This window comes from Barbatula barbatula, assembly GCF_947034865.1.
Source record: "Barbatula barbatula genome assembly, chromosome: 3".
In the NCBI taxonomy this organism is placed as follows: Eukaryota; Metazoa; Chordata; class Actinopteri; order Cypriniformes; family Nemacheilidae; genus Barbatula; species Barbatula barbatula.
The window spans coordinates 19,735,632-19,752,204 of record NC_136764.1 but is presented as its reverse complement, the minus strand read 5'-3'; the positions used below and the strand labels follow the sequence as shown (position 1 = coordinate 19,752,204).

The window sequence follows — 16,573 nt, the reverse complement described above, 5'->3', positions numbered from 1 at the left end:
GTGACTAAGTTATTTGCATGCTTGTTATATCTAACAGCTGGCTGGAGTGTGGACATGAAGACGGCGGGCAGTGTGCGATAGATGACTTACTTGTGGGTTTAACATACACCTTCAACTTTAAACAAGGCTTGCCAGCGTGGTTGGGATGAGGAGAAGCTGTTGACAAGGAAGAGAGGAAATGGTAGAGAAATAATGAGTTCCACACAATGCAGAAAGTTGACTTTAATCAGCCAAATGTGCAAAAACACAGAATAAATATGTGATTTATCAATCTGTTTAAGATTCTGACGCTGTTCCGAGATGACACTAAAAGTCTCTCAAGCCCGAGAGTTAGTTTGACCCCTCGACAACCAAATCGAGAACAAAGTCCCATATTTTCTCCATTCAGAGGAAATTGCTCTGACCTTCTCTAGCTTGGTGTCGTCACTTGCAATAGCCTGTCACACAAAGTGCCCCATAGCAAATTATCCCACAGAACAGTCTGTGACCTAAGTCGCCATTGAGTCAGCCGGCGCTCGAACATCATCCTCCACCAGTACATCTCCAGCACAGCTCATCTGGGCACTCCAGACGTAACCCTTCAGACAGATGACTTCATTCATCTCTGCTGTGCAGACCCAACAAACCTCTCGATTATTTCCTTATAAGGTTCTGACGACAATGAAAGGGAATACGATTTGAACTCTGAATTTGTCAAACCCCCGCACAGAAAAATAATGCGTTTGATCGCCTGGCACATCTACTTTTTTTAATGTCCCGGTCAAGCTGATGCAGTACACGAGGAGTTGTCGGGAGTTTATCATCGTCAGACCAAACCGCCCTCCCCCCATCGCCTTTCTCAGGTCATTGTGTATTCCTGTGGCATGTCCACTACACCGGATCTTCGGTTCATTGGAGAGCACCCAACCTCGACCGCCGGCAGCTGTGTAGAAGACGCCTGTCAAGATGTCATCAGGGCCAATCAATACTGGCGGAGAGAAGGAAGTCTAGGGTTAAGTCTGACTAGACCTGATGGACGTGTTCTTTTTACCAGCAGACAATCAAGATCGGCCCCCACTTCCCCCTGATAACCTCCCAGATCTATCTCTCATCGGCGACCCCCCGACCCCGCCTCAAAGCATCAATTCCCAAGGGCCTGTGATGGCCACAGAGCTGCCGGTATCCAAACAATCCTCTCAAGGAGTGGCTCTTGGGGAGAGGTGGGGTGTCCGAATGCCTTTTCCAGCCTTGAAACAAAAGCCTGAACAATGTAGGGCCTGGCTGGGAGCTGGGAGGCGGGTGCATTAAAAATCAGTTTGGGAGGATAGGGCATCTTTGAACAGTTGCTCTTGCTCTTTGTGGCATGTCTCTTTCTCCCTCGTGTGAAGAGACAACACTGCGGCGTGTATGATAAGCAGTGCTACGCCCCGCTGACTTATGGGGGTTGGTGTGGAGGGGATGTTGACTCGCAACCCAACCCCCCCTCCTTCGTCCCAATGCAAGCTTCATTCTCTTTCAGTCTGAGCTGTCAATCAGGGAATAATCAACAGTCAAATGAAAAGCATGTAGGATCTCCATGAGAGAGAGAAAGGCTCGTCTGAGGGACGTCTCCTGATGGACAGTGACACAAAGCCTGCAAAGCTCAAAGTCGCCCATCTCCATACTGTACACAGAGCACACAGGTGGCTCCGGCCCCTCCACATCTGCCCACACCAAAGCCTCCTATGTCCTGAATTGTAATCACCATATTAAATATTGATTGGCTTGCTCTCTGTTTTTACCGACATGTTATCTCGCTGAAACAGCTAGGCAGGAAACTAAACAAAGAATAAAAAGATGTCTTGGTATAGTCATACCAAACTGTCTTCAGCAGAGGAGAGTAAAACAAATAATGAAAAGACACGTTTCCTGTTAATGCTGGGAGGTTAATGGGAATAAGCTGTTGGATTTTTCTCATATAAAAAAACAGCTTCGGCTGTTAAGATTACAGCTTCTCTATTTCTCCATTTCAATTCCTCGCTTAATCTACCCGTTTCTTTTCACGTTGTAACTCACGAGACGTTCTGTCCGAAGAGGCTAAAGCCTCCTTTAAAATATTATAATCAACAGTATAGAAATAAAACAAAACAAATATGATGAGATATGAGATCCAACTGTGTGCAAATCACCAGCGGATACAATACAGTGAAAAGTCTAATTTGCTTTCCTTGAGATGTAATTCTCTCAGAGGTCCCAAAGCATGGTGCAAGTGCAATAAGAATAAAAAACAAACATTATAATACAAATATAAAATAATATAAATAATAAAGGAGTGGGGGTCGGTGTACTAATTTGATATGTTTACAACAGGTCAACCAAACTATGCAAATGGGTCAAACTGGTGAAAACATATAAACACAGACATCAACCTTTTTAGTCACATCTGCATCGAAATCAATTCAGGAACGAAGAAGTGAAATAATGATTTTTGCTTAAGTACAAGTGCAGCTCTGTGTCTGAAAGCATCATTACACCTGCCGTGTTTAAAGATCAGATGACAAACAACTCTTAAAGAAGGTGGATATACATAATCAGCAAACAACAGTCAGCACAGCAGTAGCTAAAACAAATAAATGTAAAGTTATTTTCAAAAATTAATGTAAAAAATCTAGGACTGTCAAACGATTAATCGCGATTGCATCCAGAATAAAAGTTTGTGATTACATAATAAATGTTTCATGGTTATGCTTTGTTTTGATTCAGTTTCTGTTCCACTTAGTCATTTGTTTCCATAGTTATCTATTAGTTCGCACCTGTTTCTGTTGATTGCATTCCCTTGTATTTATACCCCCATGTTCTTCTGAGTTCATTGTCTGCTATTATTTGAATGTTATGTTTGGTTTTGTTTTCTTGTTTCTTTGATCACTCCCTGTGGATTTATTAAAAGAGACCTTTTGGAATTCTTCGTTTTATTTTGCGCTTTATATAAACGGCCATACCCTGACAATATGTTTGTGTGTTGGCATATTACTTTTGTATTCATAAACATATACATGCATATATTTAAGAAAAATATAAGAATGAATAAACATTTATATCTAATTTAAATGGTTGGTAATTATAAATAAATACATCAAATATTTCCTGTACATATACACAGTACATGTATGTGTTTACAACAATGTATATGCACAATACACAGAAATATGCAAACAAAAACTTTTATTCTAGATGCGATTAATCGAAAGTAATCATTTGATTCTGATAAACAGTATGTTAATATAAATGATAAAATATCTAATGCTGTATTGGTTGCTTGGGATGGTTGTGTTAGAAATGCACACTTACATATGTAATAGTACTCGTGTCCAGGTCGAAACTCAAAACCAAGCGAGAAGGGGGTGAAGAGTTGGAACTTCTCAGAAAATCGCAGGGGTCCGTCAGTGCTCTGGGGGCGGTTACACTCCCATCTCTTGAAGCCCCTCATGCGGTGCTCACAGGTGAGGTAACCATCATGGTTAACCATGAAAAGGATGTAGCGCTCCATGCGACTGTGAGGCTGGGGGGTCTCGTAATACGGACAATACACGTCCAGGTAGTCGTTGATGCTCACGGCCACAGTGTATTCCCCCTGCCAGAACCTGCAACCGAGAGTCAGAGAGTATTATCGCACTTGATCCAACCGGGTGAACGACATTACCACTGTCTTCATTTCTCATTTCATGTTTTTGTATTTTGCCGCCATTCAGACCATACAGCATTACAGGAAGATGTTTAACACACAAAGGTTACATCGGTTGGGCAGATAACCACAGGCAAGGCAACAGAATAAGCTGTAATAAAAAGCCACAGTGCACATTTCCTATCTAGGTCACCATTATGCAGAGAGAGAGAGAATGGAAAAGCAGAACATACTGAAAATCTTGCACACAAACACTTGCAAGCTCTCTTTGTAATAATATAATGTGGATGTGTGAGAGAGCCTAAAACAGAGCGCTTAAAAACAACTCTGAAGGTCAGAAATGACATTATAAATGAACGTGTTGATTATGTTCACATAAACCGCTGGCAAATTCACTAAGCGAGTTGATTTCCGTGAGCTTGTCATGTAAATCATAAACTTCATAAGAAATTGCACCCTTAATCTGAGCTTTGAACTACACTGGCACTCTTAAATCATTTTTCATGCTTCACTTTCGACTTTTTCTCTATACAGCATGTGTTTTATGAGAATGCAGCTTTAGAGCAAAAGAAAAAAGAAGAGAGGGAAGGGGCAAAAGATAGCATTAGTGAATCGGCTTGAAAGTCAGTGTGACCTACAAATGCTACAAAATGTGTGTGACTGTCCTGTGTGTATATGCTTTTAACGGCAAAAACTGGCTGTCGGTGGAATAAGAAACAAGACGGAGGTTTATTCTTGTGACGCGAGACAAAATGCTCTTTGAAAAACAAAACAGTTTTAATGCATTACAGAAATTCTGTAAAGTAAATTACACAAAGAGCACGTCTGGGTAAATTTAACAATAAAAAAAATGTTTCTGGGAGATACACACCATCCTACACAAAAGAAAATAACTTCCCGGTGCTTATAAATGATTTTAAACAAACTAAAGAAATTACCGCTCTGAGCAGAACAAGAGCACAATACTTTCCAAACCATTGACAGTGTCTGATCTGAACTCTGTAAGCCTGTCTTTTTATAGACCAACGTGTATCTAAGCAAGAACAGCGGAAAGCACTCACACATGTGTAAGTGAGGAACGACTGTCAGCTATTGGTCCATTTCCCTTCATTGCTCGGGATGAGGTCTTGTCCTCTTATATAGGGAAGCTGCCCTCTCCAGCACCCGCTGTCTGTCCTTTAACTAGACAAACTATTGGCAGGGTGATTCCCTCACAGAGCTGCACTTATGGCCAAGTGCCTTTTTAAAGGCTGCTTGTTGTGCCCTCAACTTAATGGCTCTTTCAGATGTCAGCACACACACACAAACACACACACACACACACACACACACACAAAAACTTATAGACCTAAACCAGTGATTCCCTCAGATCACCCCCCAACACCCTACAATTGATCGTAACTACACACATAATGGAGACAAATCACAGATGAGATCTCATTTATATTGCTATTGTTTATCCTTGACAGCAACGGAAACGTTTGCTAAAATCTCTCCTGTTTTTCACGTATCTCCACTTCAGTTTTAGGTGAGATGTCAAAAATGTCAAAAATTGAGTTTTGCTGCAATTACAAACTCATTGTTATTGAAGAATTTTTATACGAACTCAAACATTTCTCATCAACTTTATCGAAATCTAGAACATCTACACACAGCCATTAAATAACTTTTTTGGCTGTATGGTTCCAATAAGAACCGTTATTTAACATTCGAAGAACCTTTGTTTTCTACTAATGGTTCTCTGAAGTGAAAAACGTTTCTTTAAGCTCTAGAAAGATAAGAAAGAAATGGTTATTTAAAGAACATCTTTGACTGAAAGGTTCTTTGGGGAACCAGAGCTCGTTCTTCAACAGCATCACAACGAAGAATCTTTTGTTGCACCTTTGTGGCCCAAACGTAACTTCCGGAAGACATCCACAAAAACAATAACTGTTTATTGAATTTAATACATTGTTATATTATAACCAAACACAGGACTTCAGGCCAGGCACTCGCATCCAATGCACCTGTCTATAATCTACATACATTTTATTTCAACAATTTACAATGAGACAATTGAATACAACAATTTAATAAAAAACATTTTATTATTAAATTTTTTCTTTACTTTGGGAAATGTTCTTACAAAATCATCTTGGAAATATTTTTATGTTTTTAATAATCCTGTAATTTACAGTTAGGCTGTACAATAATTAGAAGCAAAAAATCGTATGCAAAATAATAAAATACAGCATGTGTGTGTCTGTGTCCTGTTAATAATATTTCTGTACATATAAATACACACGTCAATTCAAATTACAAGCTCACATCTTTGATAAAACAGAATTTTGTTTGCCCTCATACAGCCACAAAGTAGCGTTACAGAAATCGCTGAGCTATCCCATAAAACATGCGGCAATAAACTTTCCCTACAGCGGAACATCTCTGGATATGTTCCTGTAAATCAGTTCTCATAGTCCTAATCAAGTCCACCTGTTTTAGATTAAGCACATTTCTAAACTGTTACCTCAATACCATCCCTCCACAGTCAAGTTTACATTTAACTGACAAATGCATCTCAGGCCCTTTCAAACAAGCCCAAGTGACTTGTTTGTCTAATCAAATGTTTATACTATCAAAAGGAATCAATCTCCTGAAAGTTTGGAGCTCCTGACCTTTAATGTAAACGGCGCAAAGGCGTTTTTTTCTAATCAAGCATGAACAGCTTACAGAGGGGACATATATCAGGGTGAGGCGAACATCCCGGCATATGTTGAGGGATCCCATCCATGTGTGTGTGAGCGCGTCAGTGAAGCACATCCTTTACTATCCTGCTAGAAACGCACTGACCTTCTCATCTCCCTGAGGAACTTGTTTATGGTTCATGGTGAAATATTGATCTGTGAATTTACAGTGGCTTCCATAACTTCATGATCTATAACCGCTGATTGGTTCCATCATCAAACGCAATAAATGGCTTTTCACAAACCACTTCATATCTGGCTGGGGTTCGGGTGGGGGTGGTTTTAACAGTGATACTAAGAAATAGTATCTGTTTTATTTATATATATATATATATCCAGCTTTCAGATAGGTGGAGCATCATGCAGAATCGTAAACTAACACACTTCAGTCTCTCCCAGCGTGAGGCTCCTCATTCACCTGCTGTCGGTTCGCGTTTTCTCTTTTCTTTGTCTCTCAGAACTTTGATATTCAGGAGATCTTCACGCTCGAGCATCTGAAACCTCTTTTAGACAGCGCAAAGGCTCACAGGATGAGAACACACTCCTGCACATCTACACTATCAAATCCGCAGAAAATCTGCAAAGGAGCAGAACCGAGCACACTGAATGTATGTTGTGGTTTCATGTCTTAGACTCCATTGTTCATCTCGATTGTTAACATGTTCGAATATATGGGGACCAGCAGCTGCAATTCTACTAAAACAACAATAAAATGCATCACATTTGTCTATACAACTCATACGCTAATTTCCTTATCTTTTGAAGGCATGTGACACATTTGTGTGAGAAACAGGCCGAAGTTAAAAATGATTTTCCCTGAAAGTCTTGGCAGCTTTGTTTGACAGCTGTGGTCACCATTCCTTTGATAAATAACTCCTTTTGTGTTCCACCGACAAAAGAAAAGTCATGTGGGATTTGAAAGACATGAGAGTGTGAAAAATTGTTATTTCGGGTGAACTATACTTTTGAAAGTCCAGTGTATGAAATTTAGCGACATCTACTGGTGGGGTTGCAAAATGCAACCAACGGCTCACTCCACCCCTCCCTTTCAAAGCACTACGGTAGCTGACACAGGACAAAGATGTCATCACATTTTCGCTTCTTTGCCGAAGAAGATAACGTATTTACGAAATGCGCTCTGTAGAGCAGTTTGATTGTTTATACATGGTGAATTCCATGTAAGGGATAGAAATAGCTCCTTCTAAGGTAATAAAAACATAACGCTTCATTATGTAAGGTGTTTATACACCTCTGTTATTATATTGCATTTCTATCAATAGTCTTCCAAAAAATTACACACTGGACCTTTAAGATCTGCAACACAAAGGACACAAAACGTGCTGGTAAAGAAACTTTAGTTCTTTTTTATTTTAAAGTCTCTCTGTAATCCACTTTTGATAATCCAAAGAGATTTCAGTTTTGAATGACCAAAAAAAACCTCCATAATCATTTTATACCTGCACACACACAAACACACAAGCATAACAAGGGCAGTTTGTAAGTACATTTTTCCTGTGGCAGAGTTCAGTGAATTTGTAGGCTTTTGCTATTAATAGTAGCTACAGCATATATGAGCATTACTTTAAGCCATACAGGAAGTCTTGCTCTCTTACTTTTCCCCAGTCTTTGTATCAAAGGATCACTTGAGGCGCAACATCTCACACACACAGACATACACAACATTGTGGGGGAAGCTACTTTAAAAAACAAGCCAGTTCCACTAAAGGCTACTAACAAAAGGTAGTTAATTACATTGAAGCTATTTAAGTGAGCATTATGTTTTTAAATGTTTAAATACCTGATGATATAATTACATTTAACCAGATGTGTATTTTTCCAGCACAAAACACTGAAAAATGATCAGGGCAACAGCTTTAAGGGTTTAACAGACAAATGAAAACTAAATACATTAAAAAGTCGAATACACACTGATACAACTTTTGTTTTGTAAAACAGTTTTTTCAGCAATTCATTTCTTCACTCCTAATCTCCACCTCTCTCTAAAGTATTATTAGATTTAGATAAGATTAGATTCAACTTTATTGTCATTACACATATACAAGTACATTGTAACGAAATGTAGTTTAGGTCTAACCAGAAGTGCAGTTAGCAAGTGCAGGATATACAATTAGAATAAATACAGAGTACAATAGTGAGAATATAATACAGTGGGCATGGACTATGAAAATATTTTGCAGTAGGTGTGTTCTATGAAAATATGACAGTAGGTATATACTATGAACAATATATACAGAAGACTATATACTATGAACATTAATGTACAGGTGGATATGAACAGATAATAATTTAGACTAAAATAGTGCAAGTGACTTATGTATGCATTATGTAAATACATATGCATATTTTTATTTATAAAGCTAGATATTCTGTAAATACACAAATCTGTACATAGATCTTCGGTTTCAATTGTATACAAAACAACATTATTATTATTTCCTATTTTTTATTTTCTTATTGTTCTTCCAGTTCTCATGTCATGTAGGCAATGTATGTACCAAGAGCTTATTGTGTGTTTGAACACAGCTGGCCAATAAAGATAAATCTGATTCTAAAATACTGCAGAGAAAAATGTTTATATTCACTTTGTACATGTAAAAGAAAATGCTGCTGGATGAATCTGTCACTCCTGAGGTTTGATATTGTTAAAATTCAACAGACACTGGACTTGAATGGCCAAAATACATACATCTAGAAATTATGATAAAATTAAAACTTGAAATATATTTTTTTTTCGTGGCTGTATATAGCTGCCTGTACTGAATCATATACAAATGTTCACAAAACTAAATAAATGGATTGGATTAAGTAAATGAATTAGCTGTCTTCTGAGGACAATTTACAAAATATAAATACCTATGTACACGCACTTTATCATTCTGGGCTCTGATCTGAAAGTCTGGCATTTAAAACACTTGCGTTACACATTAAGGCAAACCACAGCCACAGCGATGTGATCCTGGAGGCTTTCCAGAGTTTCCCATTGTGTTCCTGACACAAGCAGGCCTTTTGCTATCATGCCAGCCCTTCGAGACACTAGGGGCTTTTAATGATACGGAAAAGCAAAGGGCTGCAACAATGTTGTGAATGCAAAGCTCCAAGGCAAAGCTCTTCCATGCAAGATAAAAGAAAGGAGAAAAGCCACTTATCGCTGGAGCTATCTGCTCCCCTCATCTGATGCTCAGGCTTGGGAACCGGACCTTGTTATGTCAAGAGGAGCGAGGATGTACTGACGCAGCCAAAAGAGAAAAAAGAGAGCGAGAGTGAGAGAGTGCTGCCATTTGAAACAAGTGCCCCCGAACGACAGCCATGCTGGGCGAGTGGGTCAGATCTAGTCTTGATGATGTCACCAGTGCTGGTTGTTTCCGGGGCACTTCATGGAGCTGAGAGACTCGATTACATGAAATCATCAAATCGGCAGAATTGAAATTCAGCCGTGCGCATAATTATTGCAGTTGTCTAGCTGGTCTCGTAATGAGCGTGTTTACATAAAAAATTAGCTTACTAAAAAAACCTGACAATGACAGAAAATTATGCTTTTTTTGCATTTTAACAAAATAAACACGTTAAATAATCCACCATATTGCTGGTTAAAGGGATAGTACACCCACAATTCTGTTATCACTTCATCACCCTCCTGTAACTTCAAACCTGTATGACTTTTTTCTTCTGCAGAATACAAGAGAAGATGTTTTAAAGAATGCCGGTAACCACACAACTGGCGGTAGCCATTGACTTGGGTTTTTTTTGTCTGTTCAATAGAAGTGAAAGGGAACTGCCATTGTTCGGTTACCAATATTCTTCTATACATGCACAATGAAATCTAGGTATGCCTGTACCTACTTATATTATGAGATGAATTACCCAAAAATGAAAATTCTAAACCTGAACGACTTTCGTTCTTCTTAAGAACACAAATTAAGATATTCAGAAGAACGTTGGTAACCAAACAACATTGACTTGCATTGTAAGGAAAGAATGCAAAGTTCGAAGGAAGAAAGAGTCACATACAGATTTTGAATGACATGAGGGTAAATGATGACAGAATTGTATTATTTCGTGAACTATCCCTTTAAGTATTTTACACTTGGCATAATTGTGTAAAATTGTGCATGTAAACACACATATTTCAGGCACGTGAAAGGGGGTTGACTGAACTCCGGCATTCTGCAATCTAATCTATTATGTGGAATTGATGGAGGGCGAAAAAATAAATAAAGCCTTAATATCCAGCCTCAATTGCTCCTCCTATAGCAGTGCCAGGCTGAGGTGATTAATCAGGGCCATTGACTGCTTTAGCAGCCTGGTGTATGATAGATGACGTCTGGATCGTAACTGCCTCTGGTCACAATAGCTGAGAGCTGTAGCCAGGCTCCTGGGCTTTCGTGGAAGCAACTGATCCTATTGATGACGGCCGTCCAAAGCCTCCTCACAGCACACAGCCCTCTTCATTATTTCCCCTCTACCGAGACAGAAAAGCAGCGGGGATACCGTAGCATCTCCATGGGAAGAAATAATACTTTTGGATACAATTACTGGATTGGGAGTGTGGCATCCTACCACAGGCAGAGCCGGCCCTAATATCTGACTCATTGTTAGGCAGCTCGGCTCCTCAGCAGGCTATACATCTGAAAGGGAGCGTGGCGCCCGTAGGGAGCCTCCGCGGCCTCGCAGGGGCCGTAATCTTTTTAAACGTGAAATTATGAGCTTTCACGTATGGAAGTCGCAACCAGGAGATTTCGCCGCTCTTCTGCATGACACTGCAGGCAGGACTGGAGGCTTTGGCTCCTGTGTGACTTATTACACCGGGCAGCGTGAGCACGACTCGAAAACGCATCATTTTCGAATTCATTTCACGTAAAATGAATATTAAAGCTTTGTGTCAAATAGAAGCAGCTGGAAAGTTTCTTATTGTTTGACTACAATATGGATTATGATAAGAGGGGGGACGATTACAGTATATAGTTTTTGTCTGCAAATTGTCAAGCGTCTTGTGGGTTGTTGATTCCTTTATAGCTGTAAATAGATAAGAAAATGCATCAATGGAAAAAGGACACAAAGTGAATTACACCTGTGCAAATCTAATAAGCCACAAGGTATTTTACATTAGAGTGATTTTTCTATGGGAACAAAGTGTAAGGGGCGATACAAAATAAAGTCTGCAGATATTGTATGAGCCTACACGTGTGGCATAAATTACTGTAATGCATGGTTTCAAATGGCGTATTGCTTTTTATAAAACAGAAGCAACAGAGATATGATCAAATAACCAATGTTTAATAAAACACAATCACATAGAATCATTCGTTAAAGGGATAGTTCAGCCGAAAATGAAAATTCATGAAATGGAATTTCTAGTTTCTTTCTCTTTGGTGTAGAAAAAATCTAAAGAAGTCTTTCTTGCTGAAATGAACTGAGAGGCGTGGAGGCTTCACCTGCAGTGGTGAGACGCGGTTCTGTCGCCGCATGTCTCTCTGATCGAGGAAGCCTAATGATGCTGGACAGCTGTCCACAGAGGAGACGCTCAGCTTCTGCGTGATGGTCCTACAGATGAAGCCACCCAAGAAACAGAGCTCAGAGCTGTTGTGGAGCGGATGTTACACGAAAGCAGACAAGAGTCTGTAATTCCCACAGTGTCTGCAAACTGAGTGAAGGGGTCTCTTCTCTCCTCTGACAGGGGCTCCAATGAGGCCGCGGCCTCGCATGCAGCTCACCTGACAGCCATCATCGCCCACTTTACGAGACATGATTGTGAGTACTCTCCGGATTGCCTCCAGACTCATAAGGCTCACACATTGAAGGTGACTGTTAAGTAGAGAGCTGAAGCCTGAAACCTGCCTCTGAACGAAACCTGTGACCCCACACTCAAATTTTAAGACCAAAATCAAATCATTTGTATTTCTTTGAATTTCCTCTCAGGGTAGCCTGAGATGTAGCTACAGATTCTGATTGCAGTTAATGTTTCTGGATCCTTAACAGTTTTGCTTTCCGTCATTTTGAAGAAGAAAGAATAGGCAGTGGAAATCAATAATAACATAAAGCTACAGCTATAAAGTTGAAAAAATCCTTTCAAATTTAAGTGAATAGTGGAGTCTACACCACAAACAATTACTAAACAGAAGAATATCACAATCTAAATTTAAAGGGATCGTACGGCCAAATCTTTACAGGAATTCTATTCTACGTGGTGACTAAATTGTACGATCATATTAGCATGTTTTAGTATGATTTGCTTTCACGCCAATGACATTAGGTTTAGGGGTGGGATTGGGGGAGGGGCTTCAGTATGCTTTTCACATCGTTCAAATTCAAACAAATAAGCCACCTCGTAAAATAGTTAAGAAATCCTGTGAGATTAGGATAATATTTATTGAGATGCCCGCTAATATAATTATTGTTAAAGTCTTATCTTAGTTATCGTAAATGTAAATGTGCTGTTTTTTGTAAAGAAAGTTAAATATCTGGGACATGTGATGAGAGATGACCTCTGTGATGATGATGATGTGCAGCGTCAGTGTGGAAAACTGTATGGACAGGCAAATATGCTGGCACACAAATTTCACATGTGCACTCCTGATGTTAAAATCGCACTCTTTAAAGCCTATTGCACTCCATTGTATACTGCCCACCTGTGGTGTAATTCAAGTGAGTCGAAGATGAAGAAACTTAATGTGGCTTATAATGATGCACTGAGAATTGTGCTTAAAGTTCCTAGGTGGAATAGTGCCAGCGAAATGTTTGTGTCTAACGATGTGCCCACTTTTAATGCGGTTTTAAGAAATCTTATGTATAGATTCATGTGCAGACTGACATGGTCTAAGAATATGATCATTGTATCCTTAGTCGATGTCTCTAAGAGTGATACAAGGTATACATCTTGGTTTTGGAAACACTGGACCCGAAGCCTGTATATGTTTTTATAAATGATACCCCATCGGTCTCTCCCATATGTTTTTGTATTGTTTTGTATTTTGTATTGTTTTTGTACTGTATTTATATATATATATATATATATATATATATACATATATATATATATATATATATATATATATATATATATATATATATACATATATATATATATTTATAAATCCGTACTGTGTTGTCTCTATGGACCTCTGTGTCTTGAATAAAAAGTTTATTGATTGATATCTTAACAACTGCAGTTGTCTATTATTTGCAACTTAAAATCATGAGAGTCTTTGGTTCCATGACACCCATTCTTATAAACGATTTCCAACCCTACTTACAGACTGTAAATTAAAAGGAGCTTGTGTAAAGCTATGAAACCAGGTAAAATTGAAACATTAAATATTTAAAATAATGAAATACAAAGTGACTCATAAAAATATATGACAAGCTGTTCCGAATTCGGCCCGAGGGCTTGAGTCGAGTATTGAGCTGAGTGAGGAGTTGACCAAAAGAGCAACTTTATGTGCCAGCTGAAATTGTGACCAGGTATAAGGCCATCTATATGATTTAGTAAGTGGCTTATTACACATTAACTACAAAACACAGAAGATTTACATGGACAGATAATGTAATAAGACACAAACTGTACTGTGGCTTTATCTGCTCTACAATAGACCTTTATCACTCACACAAAGTTAATGAAAATATTTCAATATATGAAACAAATTTTGATACGTATCCCATATGTCACAGATGATAAATACATTCGTTGTATTTGAAGTGAAGGTCGGGCTAGGTTGATTGATTGTATCATTGCTCTGACAGCTGCAAAACATTACCATCTGTTGCCTTTTTCAAAGAATTAATCAACAAATACAGCATGTGTTCAGCACCATTGCCAGTTCGATTTGCCGCTTTCCCCCATTTCTCTTTAGTGTCTCATAAACATAGGTGAAAAATTGGCCGCAGCCCTGGGCAGATCGGTCTCCTGGATCTCTGGCAGAGTCACCCGTTGAGTCCCCCTCCGGCTACGGACGAAAGCGTGACGGACACACCGCAACTGCGCACCGAAAAGAGCGGGCGCATGCCGCAGTCCGAACGGCCTCACACAAGTGTGTGTAGGCTGTAAATAGTACCGTGTTCTGCTTTCACCCTCCATCGCGTCTCCTTTGACTGGCTCTAATCAGGGGGGCTCCTGTGGTAAGCTGTCCTCACTGCTGAAATGCATGAGTGCTCTGAGACAGAACGGTCAATTTAACACACAGGCACATGGTTACAAACTTGAGTGCTGGTATAGAAAGTGATCAGAATACTGAGCGCCTAAAGCACCTAAACAGCTAAACCACTAAACCTAAAGACAGGCGGGTGCAGTCGACAGCCGCAGTGACAATGATCAAACACAAAGAAAAGCTACGACACTGCTGGCTAGTTGACAAATTATGTTTTTGTTTAACGTCAAGATTTTAATGGACATTGATATTTTTGGATGCAGTGACATATCATCGTGTCAAGGTTTTTGGTTATTTTTAATGCCTTTTTGCAGTTCAATAAAATGAAGTGAAGTGTGTACGTTCTGCACCATTAGCAGCGGCAAACAGAACTGCAGTCTGTTTGTTTGAGTCTGATGGCTTTACCATAATTGGCTCAACCAATGGCGGGAGTTTGGGAAAAACGTAACGTTTCACTTTTTTACAAGCCTGCTAGTTACACTTTTCATCCGTAAATAGTCCTCTGGTACAACAAATCTTAAAAAGTGCAAATGTGAAGTTTAATACGAAGCTATAAAACAGCATAATTATACACCAATTACAAAAATAAAGTGCAAAACGATTCAAATGAAGTAAAACATGTCACGCTGCAGGATGCTGGGGTAACGTCACGTCAATGGCCCTATTAAAATGTGAATAATTGTGTTAGTTCTCTCTGTTTAGACCACACTCACAGGGAGTGTAAGTGCTATAACTACAACAGTTTGTTGGAGTTTGGCTAATCTCTCAATTGCTGGTGCGACGCTTTACAGCAGCAGTGGCTCTTGTTTAAACGAGGACGCTGTTTTTCTCCTCCACTGACCAAACCTTGACCCCCATCGAGCTCTTGAAATAGGGACACACTCAAGGGAAAACCGGCTCCTGCTGCAGCCTAATTTTAAAGCAAATGAACAAATCGCTGCCTACAGGCTCCATTTCTGGATGGTGTTTTCACCTCTTTTTATTCTTTTATGTCACAGGAGAGCTTCACAAAGGCAGGATACAAAAAAAAAGACTGGCGAAGTGCTCATCCCACCCATGACAAAGATTAGAGTCAAAGTGCCAAGTGAATGAAAATAATTCATACAGACCTAACTTTAATTCTTCATCCACGAGGCACTTTCTCTCTTAGACATGACTATTTTATACACAGATGCAGTTTTTGGTGATGAATGTTCCATTGGCGTAAGTTCAGCTGGCACAATCTCAAAAGGGTTCAACTGGCATCATTTTCACTCTGTCGCTTACAATCTGTTTCCTTAACAAACTAATTTCTCATTCTCATTTTCTCTGAACGACAGATGTTAGATCTGCGTTGGGTGATCCAATCACAAGTGTACGATGCCAAAACATGTTTAAATGGGTGATAAATGCTTTTTTGTGATTGGTTCAAACCATCCAAACCATATTCGGTAACACTTTACAATACAAGGTTGTATTTGTTACCGTTTGTGAATGCATTAGCTAACATGAAATAAAATTGAACAATAGCATTTATTTATCTCTGCATTGGCTATTCAATATACTATTCAGCATTTACTAATATTCATTAGTAAATTTTGTGTTTCACAGAAGAAAGAGACACTTACAAGTTATTGACCACATGAGTTTTTTTTAATGAACCATCCCTTTAAAAAAAGAGGTTCAACAACTAAATCAATTCTCAGAGTAACATTCTGACGTGTTCAATTTATCTAGTTACAAAATCAAGGTACCGCCCATAGACATCTCATCACAAGTGGCCACAGAAGATTTGCAGAGCATGTCAGTATCAGGTGTAAACAGCTGATAAGTGCTGACTAACCACAGACAGTTTTTGTAACTTGACCTCATTCACCTCAACGGGGCTCTACTAGCTGGCCCTTAACTTACATTAAAGGGACACGGCTGTTTCTTTTGTCTGTGCAAACTAGACCGGCTTACTGTCTTGGGGCCTCAACTCCAAATGAAAGAGTCCTTCTACAAACATACATTTTTGATGTTTCCCACGCAAGCGCAGGGAAATAGCTTTCAAAGAGGTGACTCAACAA

The 16,573-nt window shown here is 39.3% G+C and overlaps 1 protein-coding gene across 1 annotated transcript in view; it reads right to left on the bottom strand.

Annotated features, from left to right (window-relative positions):
* The window catches only part of efna2a (ephrin-A2a), a 49,716-nt gene that overhangs the window by 2,374 nt on the left and 30,769 nt on the right, over window positions 1-16,573 (bottom strand). Inside the window, exons 3-4 of the mRNA XM_079451929.1 lie at window positions 3,307-3,599; window positions 91-156 (exon numbers count right to left, since the gene is read on the bottom strand). Of these exons, the coding sequence (XP_079308055.1) occupies window positions 91-156; window positions 3,307-3,599 (359 nt within the window). The remainder of the gene's footprint in view (window positions 1-90; window positions 157-3,306; window positions 3,600-16,573) is intronic.